The sequence below is a fragment of the Myiozetetes cayanensis genome, unplaced genomic scaffold (genome assembly GCF_022539395.1).
Source record: "Myiozetetes cayanensis isolate MyiCay16 unplaced genomic scaffold, myiCay2020 scf1, whole genome shotgun sequence".
Taxonomy (NCBI): domain Eukaryota; kingdom Metazoa; phylum Chordata; class Aves; order Passeriformes; family Tyrannidae; genus Myiozetetes; species Myiozetetes cayanensis.
In genome coordinates this window covers 115398772-115417878 of record NW_026086604.1, presented here as the reverse complement: position 1 = coordinate 115417878, position 19107 = coordinate 115398772, and the positions used below count along the sequence as shown (strand labels likewise).

Sequence of the window (19107 nt, the reverse complement as noted above, 5' to 3'; positions counted from 1 at the left end):
GATTTGAAAGGCATATAAGATAAATTTTCTTCTTGAATAATCTTACATTAAACAGATTTTAATAGTAATACAATTCTAAAACTAATTTTTCTTCATATGAAAGAAGCAATTAGTACATCATTATGAAGCTCTCCCTTTCCACTTGGTATATAAAATTTCGATACTGAAAAATAATTAAAAAATACGGGAATGGTATTTTGACTTGTTTCATGTTACAGGCTGCATATAAGGTGAACTTTACCTGTAGTTAAACTATTGAAGGCTAGAATTCTGTCATGTAAAGGATACTGTATTTTAAGACAGTTTTTAAGGAAGAGCTGACTTGAGAAATCAGTGAAAACATGCAGTTTTGTGTAGCTACTTCAAACTGTTTACTGTGCACGCTGCAATATGCACAGTATAATGATGTAATTGAAAACAGACTCTACAGTGTGGTTTCTTTGAACATGAGATATTAAAAGGTATTCTATGTATTTTATTCTGTCAGTTTGAAAGATGTGCTATCAACTAAATTTATCAATATCATCTCTCAAAATGCTGTCAAGAAGGTATTTTAGACTTTAACAGATTATATAATGTGCACAATTTAGGGTTGTAACCTGTGTAACTAAGGTTTTACAGCTAATAAAAGTAAATAAACCACTCAGGTAAAGTAAGTATCAGCTTATAACAGGGAATGTGAGGTTTGTTTAATTTCTATATTACTGAAATTTTACATTATAAATTGTTATGATATCTATGATGCAGAAATAATATTACCACAAACCGGATTATAAAAGGGCAAAGTTGATTGGTTTGTGTTTCTTTAATATAAGATGGAAGAAGAGACAAAAGGAAAGTGTGTAACAGTGAGTTTAATATGTTCTCTAAATCTGTATACAAATAGCCTTTTTGTTCCTTTTGTTCCTATGTTTCTGTGACAAAAGCTCATGTCATAATTTGCTGCTACATATTAATCACTGATAAAAGTATAACATGAGTGATTAAACAGAATGTGATGTTACATGTTTAAATTATTCAACAGTATGAGGAATGGTCTCTGCATATAGAGAAGTGCAAAGGCAAGGGTTGTAGTAGTAGCATATGGTATTCCTGTCCTGCCTACCATTAGTGAATATATACATTCCCTGGTCCTCATTAACCTCTCTGTAAAACTGTTTTTCATAATGTCTTACTCATAATACTTATCTCAAACAAAATACGTTTGAATGGACTTCCCGATGTCTGTCTTTTCAGCTATGTAATTATTGTGTCATTAAGGTGTAGTCCAGTTAATAAAAGTAGTTTATGTTTCCTGAACATTTACTAGATGCTATTAAACATTTACTTCAAGTACAGTGTAAGTGACTGTGCTAGATGCAATTTAGTGTTCACATAGTTTTGCATGAATATGTTATATGTGCATATTTTGAAGTCTGCTTCAGTATTTTTCTGATAAAGGGACAGCAAAATATTTCACATTTGATTCCCGTTTGCATTAAGGTTGGTGTTATGTCTTTCTAGGAGACATGTCCACAAATGAGTATTACCATGCCAGCAGTGTGAAAAGGGCTTTAAATTAAAATGAAAATCTCTGTCAGATACCCTGCTTGGGTATGACATGAGAGAAAGGAACACTGAGCACATTTGTAACTTAAATATACCATATTTTTGTTTTTGTTTCCTACAGGAACACAAACTCCAGACCTGCCATAGATCACCAGCTCCCAATTGGTACAAAAATCCTAAATTCAATACAGTGCTGACAATATTTGCACCATGGAACTTCAGTGGCTACTTGGAGTCCCATTGTATTTCTAATACTGTAAATTTTCTCCAAGCTTAAACATATGGTTTTACATTCTACCATACTGAATATAAAATGTAACTGTGATAAATCTTAGGGAAAGGTACAAAATTGGTATTTTTTATTAAAGTACCTTAAAAATTCACTTAAGTGTGATTCTATGATAGGAATACATCGATAATGGAGTGCTGGGTTTGTGAATCACACCAAATGGGAGCCAACAGATCCACAGCACGTCTGGACTGTAGTTCAGGTATGTTTAAAGTTACAAATGTGCTGAATTCCTTCCACTTCACTTTGCTTAATTGGGACATTCAGCATCTAATATTTTGTTTCTCTTGGTGGCATTTAAAAAATGTTTTTGAAATGTCATAGAATTTTTCAAAATATCTAACCAGTATGTTTTAGAAACTGTTTATTTGCATGGTTAATTTTAGCAGTGATAGGGAGCTGATACACTTGTTCTAAATAGATGGTTTTTTCTACGGCATGTATTGAATTGTTTGAATTTTTAACATATTTTAAAAATATACGTGCAATATTGGTTGCTTTGGAAAACTGACAGTTCTTCAGGGAAAAGCTGTGGTAATTCCACATTGTAGTAACATTAAAGTATTTTATCCTGAGAGAATGAGACTTTAAATTTCATATTTGACTATAAAGGAAACTCTTTCTTTCCTTTTTGCAGAATGCAGTAGTTTCATTCAAAGAATTATGTGGCCTCTCTCCTGTAGCAAATCTTATGCAGTGCATTTTGGCAGTGTCTATGCACTTGGTTGGGCCTGATAATACACCTTTGGTAGTACTGAATCTCAGTGATCAGTATCCGACTATGGAGCTCCAAGGGATTGTTCCAGAGGTCTTGAAAAAGATTGTAACAGCATATGAAATGGTGAGTAGTTCTTTGTCTAATATGCTATTTGAAAGACTTTAAAAAAAATATATCTAATATCCACTACCATACCTGTTTTGAAAAGTCATTTTAACCTGTGACTTCCTATTTCGTGCTTCAGTACGTGTACTTGAAAGTTATTCCCAGGAATGTACAGCAATTGATAGTGTTTTCATACAGAGTAGAACAGAGAGATTAATATACTGCATATGAACACGTGTCTGTACACTTCAGAAAGCAAAGTGGTTATAATCAAGAGGATTTACCATGAAGAGGATGTATTAATTTACCAGTTTTGCAGTAACTAGAAACCTATTGTGTATCTATAAACACCTTATGTTAATTTGCTAATGCTACATTTTCCACTTTGTGGACCTTGATTTATTTTGGCTTTGACTCAACAGGGAATAAAAAAGTGTCAGGCACTGCTTTTAGGTATTTTAGTTTTATAAGCACCTCAAAGTGTAAAATGCTACACATGCATTTTTATTTTCCTTTTCTATCTCTTCTTACAGATCTCATTTGATTAGGCATTTTTCCATATGTAAGTAGCTGTAATGTTAACTTCAGCCCTTATACTTCAGTAAATATGTAAATTCTGTCTTTAGAGACTAGAAATTAAACATGTTGCAAGAAGGGAGGAAGGAAGAACTAATTCAGTGATAAATAATGATTTACATCAGCCTTGCATTAATTTGAAATGTGGAAAAAAATCCAGATGAGTGTGATTTGAAATGTCCTCCTTACTTCCACTGAAGTAATCTGGCACAGAGTAATTGATTATTTATTCATTTATTTAATATATCATTTCTTTCATTTAATATATCATCTGATAATAAGTAAATGTTTGTAGGATAATTTTACATTAATCTTGTGCACTAAAATGAGAAACCCCACCTGGTAGGCCCAAGTCACTCGCCATTTAAAGAATGAAAATAGAGGAAAAGAAACCAGTAGCCCAGTTTCATATATATATTGTAAACTGTTTGTTAAAGAAAAAGTAGCTTTAGAACTATGCTATACTAAAGTCCAAAAAGCACTCATTGATAATTAGCAATTTAGACAGAGTTTGTATAGTTCAGTGAAGCTGTAAATACAACAGAATTTGATTGAAATAGTAGCACAGTTAGAAGGATATAGTGGTATATCCTCTTAGTGGTGCCTTACAGAGTATCACTATAATTAGGATGCAAACAAGCTTGATTGTTGGGATTACACCTGTAACACATAAGTAAAGAAGTTCTGTCTTCTTGACCAAAATGTCTTTACCTGCAGTTAGTTCTGACGTGGTGATATTGGTTGTTAGTTATTAAGCTCTTCCAGGTACTTAAAATCTTATTCTAAGTCTGGAATAAGTTTTTTTTGTTTGAGTGTCACTTGAAGGTGACTTGTGACTCCAGAAATCTTTACAATCTGAGTTTGGTTTGCCCTTGGTCTCTCATGTTTCCTCCCCACCCCCATCTGACAGGCTATACAACATTTGAATATTTGTGTACTTCAGAAATCTATACTTTACTTTCATATGTAAGAGTATTAAAATATTAATTTAGCGTCAAAAATGTTTCCATCCTCTCTTCCCTAAAAGATACTCAATTTCAAACAAAGAGTACGATAGTGCTTCTAACTCTAAATGATATTTAAAGAAGATAATTAAATTTAATATTATTTAAATCAAAACTTGAAATAATGAGATCCATTTTAATTTGTGAAATTTGTGTCTTGCCAATACTCTATTCAGTTTGACAAAAGATTTTAAGCAATTAAAATCTTTCAGGTATACTGTGAAATGAAGTCAGCCATGGGAGCCATATTCCTATGCTCTTATTTTTGAAAGCACATTGTGAAACAGTGGGATACATCTCTATCATACTTTCGTCAAATTGAGAAGAGTTGTGAAGCTGTTTAGTTCATATATTGGTATTTGCTATAGTGGCAGATGTTTAGAGTCTGATATTATTATAGATCACAGGGGAGTTGTATGGTTTTGGTGTAAATTCATATAATGAACCCTCGAAATGACACATTTTACCTCAGTTGTTTGTTTTAACTTGGGGATATTTTTGTCATGATTAATTAGTATGTGGGTGTAAAATCCTGCTTAATAATGAGAATCTTATCCAGAATTGAGAAAGGATAGATGTACTGTTGATGTACTGAGGATTACCTACTTGTCTTATTTTCTGCTGGCTTAGGCCTCAGTGTAGGTCAAAATTATGTAACTATGTACTTCCAGTGTGTTAAGTCCTGTATGAAATTGTGTTGATAACAAAGATAGTGTTAAATGTTTATTAAACAAACCTTGGTTAGTACCATAAATGCATAGGCTTGTCATTACCTTGTGTGCCCTCTCAATGTGGCACATGTAATGGCATTCTCAAAGTATGGCTCTTTCAGGTTCATGATGTTTTCATCTAATTCTTATTTGTAAGAAATACTCTCTTTTTTATAAACTGATAATAAACCTAGAAAGCAATATTCAGCTGAGATTTTAGTTCTTCAGAGTTTGTTTACATTGGGAGTGCTTAAAGGACTTGTTGGTCTGTAAAGTGAGAAAGGATGCAAGACCTTTAGAGCGGGACAGTCAGACTACACTGAAATAATTACAAACACGTCCAATACTGCAGGGGCACATGAAAAGGAGAGAGTATCTTCACTGTAGCACAGGTACATGTATTTTTTAAAGAAACAACGAGGCAAATCATAATAAGTTAGTATATCACTGGATACTTGGTGTCTTTACCTTTAAACAAATAGCACATAACGCTTTCTTAAATTGTCTGCGCGCACTGCTGTATTAGTAGAGGAGCTGTAAGTGATCAAGGCTAGTACTATTCATGGGTTAAAACCTTTTATCCATGTTATAAGAACTGGGATATCTTTTCAGGATAATGAAAACCAAATATAACAAGGAGTTTTTTGAAAGGCAACAGTTTAAGCTGTGTATTTTTCTTTCACTTCTCCGTTCTCCTGAATAATTTTCACCCTACCATCTTTTCACTGTTTAACAATGTTTTATTTTTCCCTCTTGTTCATGAACTTCAGCTTCCTTTATGTGATACTTCAGCATGCACTCTGTTGGTGTCATCACACCCATCACTGATCAGTGCTGCAGATTGAAGCTTTGGAGTTAAGGCAAGTGCCTCTTCCACAACATTGCATGTTTTTTTTAATATCTTATAACCTTTAAGATAAACCGTAAGTAAGCCTTAAGAAGTTATGCTATGGCAAGACAAAACAAAATTATCTTGCCCTAAGTCTGCAGCATTATTCAGTGATGAGTATAATAGCACTGCAAAGATATGCTAGAGGAGCATTCAAATGAAACCAGATACTGTTGAGAATTTGACTGTCTCTCTCTGCCCTTAGTGGAGGATGAAGTGCCCCATCTGATGAAGATAAGGTTTTCTGAACTTTGGAAGCAGGCAATTACTTCTAAGAGAAAAACTAACACAAAACAGGCAGATAACTGTACCTGTGTGCAAAAGATAAAGTAATGCTGCTACAATAGTTAGGATTAAATTTTATTAAATCCTAATTAGATAATGCTGCTAGTTCCTTTTTTTTTTCCCCCAGTTTCTTGGCGGGGGGTGTTGTTGATTTTTTTTTTTAATCTGCAGACTGCAGTATAGGAGGTCTGTATTTGATTTAAGTGAAATCAAGTAAGATGAATAGATTTTGTATACCTACCTTAGGGATGGACTTGAGAACTTATTGGTGGTGGGGGCTGTGAGATAATGAAAATGGGAGGTATTAAAACAGAGTGAAGTTGTTAAGTTGGAAAACACCATATGATTGGTGATTAGTAGCTCTGTAGTGAGCTTAAATCCAAGTGCTTTATTGTTGCCTCATTTCAGCTACTGACACAATACAGCAGACTGCATATGCAATCATACAGAAGTTAACTTCATGTTATGGAGTTTAAAATTTTGTCAACGACATAAACTAAATGTGATAGTCTATATTTGGAACTTGAAGGTGTCTGTCCCATAGGGAAGTTGATAGTTTGACACTAAACCTTGTAGAGTTATGGACTGGACAGATACTGGTAAGGCTTATTAAAAGACAAGCTAAAAGGCGTTGATTGTCAAGGTCTTGGTAAAATGTTAATAGTTTTCTCATACTTCAGCTACTTCACAAAAGTTCAGCTACTGCTCAAAATCTTGAATATTTTTCACCTTCAAAACTCGGTGTGATATTCATATAGATGAATTGGGTGGAGCGTTTCTTTGTCAGGCATGTTGGATTGAAGCTCATAATTCTGAAGGAAGCAAAGAATATATCCATTGCCTCTTTCCCAGGGCCTAAGAAGGAGTCATTAGCAGATCTGTTTTGAGATATGCTTAGCTCATAAAATCTGTATTAATTACCTTGTTGTTGATGTATGTCCTTGGTTATGGTTACTTTACAAATAAGGTAAGAAGGATTACAGTTGTTGTGCTGTGGTTACAGATTTGTATCTTGAGAAAACAAGTAGATCAAGACTTTTCTACTTCATCTCAGCCTACTAATGTGCCAGAGTTACTTGGTTGAGAAGCCTTTGTTCCAGAAACTGCCCTTTAAGATTGCAAACTTCTGGGGTTACCAAAAAAAATACTGGATCTAATGCTGGTAACTACCAGTTTATCTCCTAAATCTAAGTGAGTGAATAGGTTACTTCAACTCTGTTTGATCTTAATACTTCTTCAGCTTTCTTTTGATCTAAATACTCAGTTTCTGACTCTATCAGAGGAGGCCGAGTTCAGCGTGGTCACCAGTCTCTTGTATTAGAACTCAGTCTTTGGATCTCATTTGATTTTAAATTACGCTGTAACATCTGACCACTGTCTGCTTTGTGCACTTGAAGAAAATCCAGATTTTTCCATCTGGTACTTTTTCTGAGGAATACTTGACTGGCATAGGCCATGATAGCTGTGTTGTGTTTTCCGGTTGGTTCAGAATGTTCTTCCTGAATCCATGTCTTCTGCAGTCGAGCTCCATGGGTATTCCATGTTACGGTTTAACTCTTAGCATTATCTGGCTTATAAAGAAAACAGTGTAGGCTTTGCACAGAAGATTGAAAAACTATTATTTCTTGCTTTTACACTTAAGAGCATAACTACTCTTAAAAATAGTTTTTAAAAAAATGCATAAAAATAAGTAACCTTGTTAGATAAGAGAAGTAGTCAAAAGAACAGACATTCTAAAGATACCAAATGGGGAGCTTGAAATAAATATGTACTACTTATCAAAAAAGACTTGTGGAGGACAAAAACAAGGAGGTTGTTGTGGAACAAAAAAATAAAAAAAGGCTTCTTCCAAAAAGATGAAGTCATGTGCAAATGGGGAAGACAGGATAGATATTTAACCCTGCCATGTTAAATAAGAAATATGAGAAAGCTGAGAATAACCTGCACAGACTTAGAAATAACAGTAACTTCTTTTCTGAATATACCAGAAACAGGAAGCCTGTCAAAGAGTGTGTAAGACCACTAGTTGATCAACATATAAAAGAAAGCCCCAGCTAAAGAGATAAAACCACAACACTAAATTAGTTTTTGCATGCATTTACCTGTGGAGATTAAATTTCCATATGAAATGCTTCTTTGTGAGGGACTCATTGAAGAATTCATCTTTAACTGAAATGCTGGTAGAAGATATTACACAGGAATGGCAAAATGAGAAAATAATGTATCAGAAAGAGGTGATATTTAGTCAAGAGTTCTGAAAGATCTCAAGAGTTATGTATTAAAAGTGCTAATCGTTGTGTGTATCCTCTCACTTGCAACTGACTATCAAAATTGTTAGTGTGGTGCCAGTGTTTTAAGAGATTTCCAGGGAATATGATGAAATTACAGATCAGACAGGCTGACATCTGTACTGTGAAAATGGGTAGAAACTGTTTTGAAGAAGAAAATTAGAGGAAACATGGAGAAACGTGTCATGTTGGGGAAGAGTCAATACAGCTTTTATAAAATGAAGGGCTTATTAATCCCTTGGAGTTCTTTGAAGTCAAGAAGCACGTAGACACAGAAGATCAGTCTGTTTGGATTTTCCAAAGCATTTGACAAAGTCCCTTTTCAAATGCTCATATTGAAATGAAGATAACCGTTAAATTTTTAACTTTTTAAAATTCTTAGATCTTCTCTGATAGCTGAAGTGAATGTTGAACTTAACCTGATGTTCCAGCAGGAAAACAACAGTTAAAGACAGTTGCTTGTATTGATTTTTGCATTAGGGTATGTTTTTCCAGTAAGCAGATTAGAGACGGTAGGTATAGCTCCAACAATTGTGATCTCTCTAAAGTAACGAGGTACTCTTGAAGATGTTTGAATTAATGACGCCTCCAGATTTGCAAAGATCATCAAGGTGTGAGGTATGTGGCTGCTTAGACTTTCAACAACTTTCTCAGTCTTAGTGGTAGATTGTTATAATGCGTGTTAAAACAGTAAGTTTCAGAGTTGGCAATACAAACGCAGCATTTAAATTGCGATTACACACACTGTCTCACTATTTCCATTACTGCCTCTGGCTTTCTACAGTATTCTTGCTTTCATTATCAAATCTCTGCAGAGTAGAACTGTCTTTATTTAGGTAATAAATGGATACAGTTCAGTGGTGAACAGATCTAAGGGAAAACATACATCATTCAGTGGAATTTAATATTGCAAATAGCCCAGGTAATGTTTTTTGCCATGTTTAATAAATTATAATAATTGTAGATCCTGTTTTTTGAGATGAATTGAAATTGTTACTGACTGTGTAGTTGTTTGTCTGTCACAAAAACTGATGGAAAAATAAGTATTGATGGAAAATATAGTGAATAGCTTGGGCAGTTTCTTCAGAAGGAATTATGCTGCTTATTATCAGTTTTTATTTTCCTGTTTTATAACAGAACAGTTGTGATCGTTGTAATTATGCTTCCAAAAACAGAACTGCAGATGATAACCTCAGCTTACGCTGGGCTTTTCAGTCCACAAGGGCAGAAGCAAACGTCTAATTTTGGATTCTCAGGCTCCAGTGCCAAATGTTGTAAAGTATGAGCTGTTTTGCATTGATTAAAAAGCTCCAATAATGACAACTTGATGCTTCTGTGAAGTCAAGATTTCTGCATTTTTTGTTCAGAGCATGAAAGGGGAAGCTTTTTGTATCCTCTTGCTAATCCCATTATGTCTAATGGCTGACTCACAGTATTCATAAGAGCATAAAATAATACAGCTACTTAGGAAGAGGAGTTCATGTAGCTGACTGTCCTCTTTCTAATGTAGTCCAATGGAACGTTTATGGAAGAGCATAAAAATAGGTCCGATGCGTAGCAACTTCTCTTAACTGTATTCCATGTTTCCAATAGTAGTTCTCTTTTTCTTTCTCAATAAATTCCAAATTTTCTGTTTGTCTTTTTGACTCACATCTGTGTGAAAACATTTGTGCTACTGACAGTTTTAGTTTCAGACAAAACATCACTTGTTAATTTTCTCACACAGATGATAGATTTTTCTTCTTATACAGATACAAGATATTTTCCTTTCATATACACGTGCTTCTTTATTGTCCACTTTTTGTATAGTTTTTCATTCTATCAACTTTAGCTTAAAAACTTACAAAAATCATTTTGCTACAACAACCAGAGTATCAGGAAAGCGAAGAGAAATGACTATCGGATTTAAGAGTTTATTGTCATTGGGCACATAGTTTAGAAGAGAGCTGCTGATTATTATATTTACTCTACTTTGCTCAAGAGGAATTAAGAAATAATAGAAGACTTCTTAATGGATAACTCGTGGACTGTTTGTTCCTTTGAAAAATTTTCTTGACCTGTGGGAAATCTAATTCATTTTGGGATACTGGAGAATTAAGAACAGATTATGTCATATTTTTTCTTGGGCCTACAAGAATTAGTTTTGGTAAGGGGATTTCATCCCTTATGCTCCTGGGCTGTATTATGGCATAATCTCAGTGTGCTTCTTTCTGAAGACAAAAATCCCTTTTCCATGTATGTGTTTCCTAGAATGTAAAACATTCCAAAAAGAGGTGAGAGGGGAAAAGGAAGGCTGAGAAAGTTAAGCCATGAGTCTATTCCTGTGTTTTTTCTACTTACAGAGATATACTGCCACTGTCAGTGAGGTACAGCATTACATTTATATTGTAATATGCCAGTGAGCTCAGGAAGCGTAATGGAAATTTCATCTGCATTTTTCTTGGAAAACGACAGTTGATTTGAAGTCTAAAGAGAAACATAATGCCTAATTATATCATAATATATGTTAAGATTGTGGGAGGTGATCCTTCTGCCCTGTTCAACACTGGTGAGGTCACATCTGCAGTGCTGTGTCCAGTGCTGAGTTCTCCAGTACAAGGGAAACACGGGCATGCACAAGAGAGTCAAACAAAAGGTCACTAAGGGGATGTAGCATCTCTTCTATGCTGGAAGAGCTGGCACTGTTCAGTCTGGAGAAGAAAAGGCCAAGGTGGATTTCATCAGCATGTATAAATGCCTGAAGAGGGGATGCAGAGAGGGCAGAGACAGGCTATTTTCAGTGGTGCCCAGTGACAGGAGAAGAGGCATGAAATTAAAAACAGGAGGCTCTGCGAGAACATCAGGAAAGACTTTTTGACTGTAAGAGTGGCTGAGCATGGAAACAAGTTGCCCAGAGAGGTTGTGGAGATACTCAAAAGCCTTTTCGACATGGTCCTGAGCAGCCAGCCATGCTAGGTTGCCCTGCATGAGATGGGGGATTTGGACCAGATGACCTCTTGAGGTCCCTTCTAACCTCAATGACTCTGTTTCTTTGCTAAATTTATTTACTTGCTTAGTTGAAGAAATAATTTCTGATTTAGACTAAAAACCTTTTGCTAAAAACCTTACTGCTTTGATGGAAATTTGCTATTGGTGCCATTTTTATTATCCTGGACTTAAAATGTCCGGACAATGCAAATTACATTTTTCTTACTACTGTTAAGAGCTCCATTTTGGCCTCTGAATACTAAAATGTTTTCAGAAATATTGTAGTTTGTGGTTTCAGAATCCTAATATGCTGAGATTTGGGTGAAAGTAGAATGTGAGCACCGTTTTAATGAAGATTTGGTTTATACCTACTGTAAGTAGAGTTTCAGTTTTGCTGTTGGAATGTAAGGCTAACAGTATTGGCAACACATATTCACAGATTTCGAGATGTAAATGTGTGGTGTGCTTTACTTGCTAAAAATAACATTCATCCTTGGTGTTGCAATTCTGTCAGTTGAAGGTATTTTCTCTCACTGAGTTTCATCAGCCAGACACAGTTTATCATTGGCTGGTTCTTCTGTTTTAAAATGCAGCTGATGTCTCTGTTGGTGTGCTACCAACCAGTTCCACATGTGGAGGAATGACTAAATCCTGGGGGTTTTGAAAGATTTCTTTCTCGAGATCTGTAGTCTTTGTTAAATACAGTATTCAGAATATGTAGTGTTAAGTTCAATCTACATGTTTTCCCTAAGTTGAAGGCATAAACAGGATGGTTTGTCTTCTACCAGAAGACTTGTCTTTGTGAGCCTCGTAGAAATTGATCTTCATTGTTCAAATTCAGCTGAAATGGAATGAATGGTCTCAAAAACATGCATTTATACATATGTGTGAGCACTTCCATACACACATAGATCTACACAGCGTTAGTTCATAGCATTTATCTCTTTCAAAGAACAGTAAAACAGACTTAACAAACTTTGAAACATAAAAAAAAAACATTCTAAGGGGTTGTCTAGACATGTATCTATTTTTAATTTTCTGTAACTGTTTTAATGACAGAGTTCTATTTTGCTGAGAGGGAGGATATAATTTTTCAGTATATGTCTTTTTAATTTGGTTTGTGAAGACAGTGTCGTATAAGGGGTGAATGGTACAGATAACAGTACAGTTACATCAGTTTGAAGCAAAAATTGTGACTTCTAACCATTACCATCATCATCTTTTTAAGGCAGGAACAATATATACTAATCTCCAATCCTCACTGAGAACTCTTGACTAATATTTAGTGTTTATTTCTAAAACTTCCTAATAATAATTTAATTTTTTTTTTACATCTTTCTTGACTTTTCTCCTTTTGTTAGAACTTATGGCAGTTTTTCTGATAACTAGGTAAAATGCTTATATGATTTAACAAATTTTAAGAATAGATCAAACTGACAGCCTGACCTCTGGAAAAATGTGATGACTTCAAGGCTCATAAGGCATACCTTTCTGCATTTCCCATTTTTCATTGACCAGCAAAAAAATAAAAAAGAACATAGTCTGGTATGTAATGGGTACCAGGCAAGTTCTGTGGTCATACCAAGACTGGAGTGTGGTGGTGGGAATTGAAGGGAGAATTGAAGCAATTCCAGAAAGCGTTACAAATTCTGTATTTCAAGTATATTTTTGGATATTTTGAATATTTACTTCCAGAAAAAAAGCAATGTAGGTTAGAAATGGGAATTAGGATTGCGAAAGACTTGCTAGAAAGTATAGCTTACTAAACTTCATATAATACCTGTTCTTTTCTTAGAACAAGCATAGGTAATTTGCAATACATTTTTAATGGTCAGTTGGTAACTGCTTGTTCCCTATTACATTTGTTTGCATTTCTCCTTCCTGTTTTGTCACTGATAATATTCTTAAAGTTGGCTGTATTTAGCAAATAGCTGGTTATTGACTGGCTTGTTCAGTATAGACTAGTGTAGGATATAGCAGATTCTACCTGGTCTTTCTCCTCCGTTTCCACAACTTATTTGCCTTGAGAATTCCCTATCTTAATCTGCTGCAGATACAGTGTTTTTCACACTGAAGCTGCTCCTTACTCATCGTTTTCTATTTTGCTCTTATATCAAGCATTCACATACATACCAGTATCATTTGGATTAGGCTAATTTTCTATTTAAATATAGCCATTTATACTTAGTTGTTCCATATGCTGTGTCTACCAAAAGTCTTTCAGTCTCTGTTAATATCTACAAGAGTGTTTTCATGATGTCATAATTTTGGCCTGAGCACCAGGAAGGATTCATATGTTCAAACACTCCATAAGAATAATTTAACAGCTGAATACATACTAAAAGGTGACTGCATGGTGAAGAGCAATGTAAGAATAAAATTATAATGAACTAATACTATTACTTTATTAATCAAGCACAACTAGAAGGTGCATCTATTCATGCACACAGCATACTGTTCCATTATTTTCTTAGTGAAGGACATAAGAAAATTGGGGTGTTCCACAGTATTGATCAAATGGTAGTGGCAGACAACCCCTGAATTATTGCTAGCTAAGTCAATTTTGCTCTGCAGTGCTGTTAAATACAGCTTGGTATGTATTTTAGAGACCTAAGATAAAGAAAGTAACTGTTACTGGTCCTGGTAATATAAAAATGGATATTAGAATAATTTGTCACATAAATGCAGTGACATTTTTTTCTTCCAAAGTTGAAAAGTGGGCATTGCTTTTGATCTCAGAGTATTTAGCAGCTTTCCATACAGAAACTGTGAAATATGAAATCGGCATGTTACTATAAATTGTTCTTCCATGTTAGCCTTGCTGTGATGAAAGAGCACTAATACAGTGATTAGTTTCATTTCCTTTCATCTGCAGAACTACTGCAACTTTCTTTCTTTGTCAATACAGACAGTAAACAAAAAGCAGTAATGTAAGCATTTTTATTCATCTTCGAATTATCTTATTTCTGAAAATCAGTGCAGTGTCTCAGAGTAAGTTTTCTAATCAGCTGAGACTTGTTCTTCACTGCTTCTGAATTATCTGATGTACATGTAGAGTGTATTGTATGAGGGAAGCAGAGCAGATAGATATGTTCTGTGTCTGGAATGGGACCTAACTGAGATGACTTAGAAATTACATTGTTATACATATTGGGTCAGGAAAAAATAGGGCAATATTGCAATATTGCAATATTTCTTACAGTTCCTACAGAACAAATATTTGAACAGGCAGCACTATTGGTCTCTCTTTTTTATGAACTCCAGTCAAATGGGTGCTCAGGTGAAAGGAATCTAGTCCTTATTATTGTGTGTTAGCATCTTGAAAAAACCAAAAGGCACATATGGTCAGCATTTCATTTTTTAAGGGGATTTTCAATGCAGAAAAAAATTGCTTTACAGCTTCCTTTCAGCTAGTTAGCAAAATAACACCAGTTACTGGAAGTATATTTGTGATGGACATCGGCTGTGTTTTAGTTCTCTTGATTTAAGGTCATTGCAGAAGCAGATGTGCTACATGACATACATATTGAAACAGGTAAAATCCTTGCCTTTCAAGCAAATTTATAGTGACCTTATTTCAATTTCTGAATACTGTTTTAAAGACTTAATAGTAATGAAACATAGTGAAATAGGGCTTTCTCCTTGACCAATTGGGAATAATCAGTTTGCGGTGCTCCCTATGTGGGTGAAATATAGTATTCTCTTATTCAAGTTGTCTTCAGTTTGTTACACTTAAATAATAATCAGCATAATTCTATTTATAGGTAGTTTTTGCTTGAGTGAACATTGATATTTATATTCAAAGAACAATCCAGTTAAAAATGGGTAAGATAAAGTTTTTCATTTGCAGCCTAGCAACCTGATCAAATTATTTTTACTTCATTTATTATGATTTACATTTATTTTAAAAAAGCCCAAACCCTCTCAACTGACAAACTATAAATCAGGCTAAATAGATACTTTGAATTTAAATACAGATTAATCAGGACGTGAAGATGAAATTAAATTATCCAGTATGATGACCTCCACATACTCTGAAGTTGCTTATTTACATGCTGTTTATATGTAGAATAAACCAAAAACTTCAGGGTTTGCATAATTTTCTTTATTGATTTAAATTGAAATAATAGAAACAGAACTAGAATTATTTTTAAATGCTGTGTCATTTGTTTAAACCAGAGTTTTGTGTAGCTGACAATTATAGAAGTCTGTAGAGTAGTTTGTCTATGCAGGTGTTTTTCCTCCTCACTGGCTTGCACACTTGTCATGATCAAAAATCTGAGGCTTACTTGTCTGCTTCTCAAAATTGATTTATGCCTCACTTAGTGGAATGTTCAGACAAACAGCCTCAATGTCATTCAGCTGGAGGAGGGTCCTTCTAATACGTGTGAGGAAGGGTTGCCATGATAGTCATGCCTCTTACAGCAATTTTTCTCTGAGGAAAGTGTTAGAGAAGTTTGGGGGGGGTGGTTTTCCTATATCATGGAATGTTCCTGCTCATAACAGCAAATTGTGGTCTCCTAAGAATAAGTAAGTTCCACATGAACACCCACATAACTAACATGCCAAATTTTAGTCATTGTTTTAGTGGTGAGAAAATTGTCTGCTTGAGTAGATACCAGAGCTGTCAGTGGGTAAGGTGCAGCAAAGTTGTTACTTTTCAATATAGACCCTAGGGCTGAAAAGTCTGCACAGTTCCATCTTAATTACTGTGCATTCAGCTGAGCCTCCCTGAAAGGATTTTTGTTTAGAAAGATCAGGTAAAGGAATAATTTATTTTTCTTATCCTCCAGTACCAGCCTCAAATGATTTGTTTTCCTCCATAGAGTGTTGTCTCATACATATGTACAGGTCAAGCCACAAAAAGGGAAAATCTGGAAAAGCGGTGGCATGATCCCTAGGAAAAATCAAGCAGTGGGTGGTGAGTGGCCATCATCCTGAATGTTGGAGTGAAGAAGAGGAAACTTGCATCCAGGTTATCTCACCCAAGCCACCAAAAGTGAATTACCTGGTTGTATCATTTCCACTTGCTTTGATAGGCAATGAATTACGGGGTAGATGTTTTTCTTCAGTGTTCACAGATCCCAGCCCAAAATCATCATATGTTTTATGTCTTTATGCTACATTTAGGGCACTTCTCTACCTTGTCATGGCAATGAAAATGAGTGTATTCATTATGTTAATGGTAAATATATTATTTATTTGAGTTTAATTTTAAGCATCTTTTCCAGATTAAAAATTTTCAGTAAAAATTTAATTTTACTGATATTCCTGTATATTTTATTTTCTCTGCAGATGATTCACGCAATCAGGACTCTAGTTGAAAATACAGATAGCTTATATGAGAGGATAGTACAGTGTCAGAAAGCAGGTAAGTACAAGCTGCTTTTTAAAAAAATACAGAACTTACCGCATTTTTCTTTATTTCCCAAATTTTTAAATTGAGTTTATTTATTTAACTGTAGCAAAAAAATACCCCAAACCCACCAAAACTCAACAATCAAACAACAACAAAAAAACGTACAAAAAAAGAGATTGTTGTAATTTAGGCACATACAGTAAGAGTGAAAAGGACATTTCAAGCCATAGAAATCAAGGATCCATAGAATTACAGCTTGACTTTGGAAATCATGAGCATTTCATATATGGACAGTAGCTTGTCAATATAGTCATTTCCAGAAATGCAAATGTAGGATTACAGGAAAGAGAGCTATCTGTCTAATGAGAATTATTTATCTAAAATACTGTGGTGGTTTTGGCTGGGATAGAGTTAATTTTCTACCTTGTACCTGGTACGGGGCTTTGTTTTGGATTTGTGCTTAAAACAGGGCTGATAATATTGAGATGTTTTTGTTACTGCTGAGCAGTGCTTACAAAGAGTGAATTCCTTGTTTTGCTTTGCTCACATGTGTAGCTTTTGCTTTACCTGTTAAACTGTCTTTATCTCAAGTCATGAGTTTTCTCACTTTGACTCTTCTGATTCTCTCCCCTCTCCCACCCAGGGGGAGTAAAGCAAGTGTGTGGCTCTTAGTTGCTGGCTGGGGTTAAACCACAACAATACCAAATGCAAAATACATGATGCTGTCATAAAGATGTTGTCTGGTAGACTCGTGTGCTTCTTAAATCATCTCCCATTCGTGTGGTGATGGTGAGCCATATTTTTTTAGCATCACCAGTATCTCAAGCAGTTTAGATCCTTGGTTGGAGGTAAGGCAAAGGCTAATTGCCCTTTTTTTTTTCATGTTTTAGAATTGCTGCCCTTCAGAAAAGATTTCTTCCTCCTAGCTTATATGGATTCCAGTAAATTTCCATATATCTGTTTTTCTTGAGTCTTACCACGTTATTTTATTTGAAGGACAACTGGGTCCAAGAATCCTTTGTTTAAGGATGCTAAAGACTTAAAGCCCATGCTAAATAGTGGAGATTTTGATCTCGTTTAAATGAGAACCCTCCAGCATGGTACATAAGCCTAAGTATGGATTATGTAATAGATCCTGCTATTTAGGGCAGCTTTAGCCCTGAAGGGTCAAGACATTTTTTAAGATGAATGAGCTGAACTGGATTACTTTTTAATATCAATGGTTTTTGAAGATTATCTTATGACTGATTGATCTCTTGATTTCATCAGATGCTGCTCTATTTAATTACAAGTAAAAGATTATACATTTTCCTATGTAGTTTCTTGATAAGGAAAAAGCAAAATCATGCCCTTGTCTGGGCTTTTTCATCCTATGGCTCAAAGAGTCAAAAAGCTGCTAAAATAAGAAGAAATACGCAAGCTGCTAATAAGCAGTAAATTTTTGTTATCATGGACAGGCTTATAATAGAATTTTGTTAAATACGCAAAGTAGACTCACTCTATTAAACTGTTTTCTGTCCTAAGTTTAATAATAATTTTGGCCTTATAAAATTCAGAACTAATTTTAAAATAAATACACTGGTTTTTTTTTTACTTAGGTTGATGGCCTGTTGAATGAGCAAAAAAACGATTATTGAGATAGTTATTTTCAGAATTAATTCAGAATTAATGTTAATACTCTCAAGAGCATTAACTGTAAACATCTCTTCTCATTTTGATTCTTTAAACCATATAAAAAATTATCTGTTTTCTTCATATCAGCATGTTAATTTCAGCTCAGCACATTCAGTTTTTAATTAGTTATTGAAAGCATTGTAGATACATAATGAAAAAAAAACAAATAATAACATAACAGTGGTTTGGTTCCCACTGTACTTTTCTTATTCACAGAATTAAGAAAAAAATCCACATAACTTCAAGATGACTGCAGTGCCATTTATTTTGTTGCTATTAAGCCAGTTAAAGATCCTTCAAGAAAATACAACGTAGGTGCTAAAGGGAATCTTTGCTAGAGTAAAGAATTTGAATGTCTAGGTCACCTTACCCCATTCATAGCCTCCTTTGTACCCAACTCACATCAATCTTCATCTCCTCTTTTGAATCTTCCATTGCATTCTTTTAGTTTATAATTCAAATACTGGCTGAGCTCATCACTGGTTAAAAGAGAACCACACCTTAGGAATTCATTTTCATGTTTAGCAGCAGAAGCTCAAAAAGACATGTGATATTCCAAGTACTCATTAAATGATGGGAGGCAAATAATGAGCAAATACAGTTTGCTGGTGACAATCATTGCATGTAATCAAATGTGAAACAGTACAGGAAGAAGGTTGAGCAACCTGGTCTAGTGGAAGGTGTTCCTGCCCATG

At 34.7% G+C, this 19107-nt stretch overlaps 1 protein-coding gene across 2 annotated transcripts in view; it reads left to right on the top strand.

Moving 5' to 3' along the window:
- Positions 1-19107, top strand: part of PLCL2 (phospholipase C like 2) — a 97485-nt gene that overhangs the window by 56136 nt on the left and 22242 nt on the right. For both annotated transcript variants that reach the window (XM_050311760.1, XM_050311765.1), the window contains 2 exons: positions 2475-2678; positions 16675-16750. In XM_050311760.1, coding sequence (XP_050167717.1) covers positions 2475-2678; positions 16675-16750 — 280 coding nt within the window. The remainder of the gene's footprint in view (positions 1-2474; positions 2679-16674; positions 16751-19107) is intronic.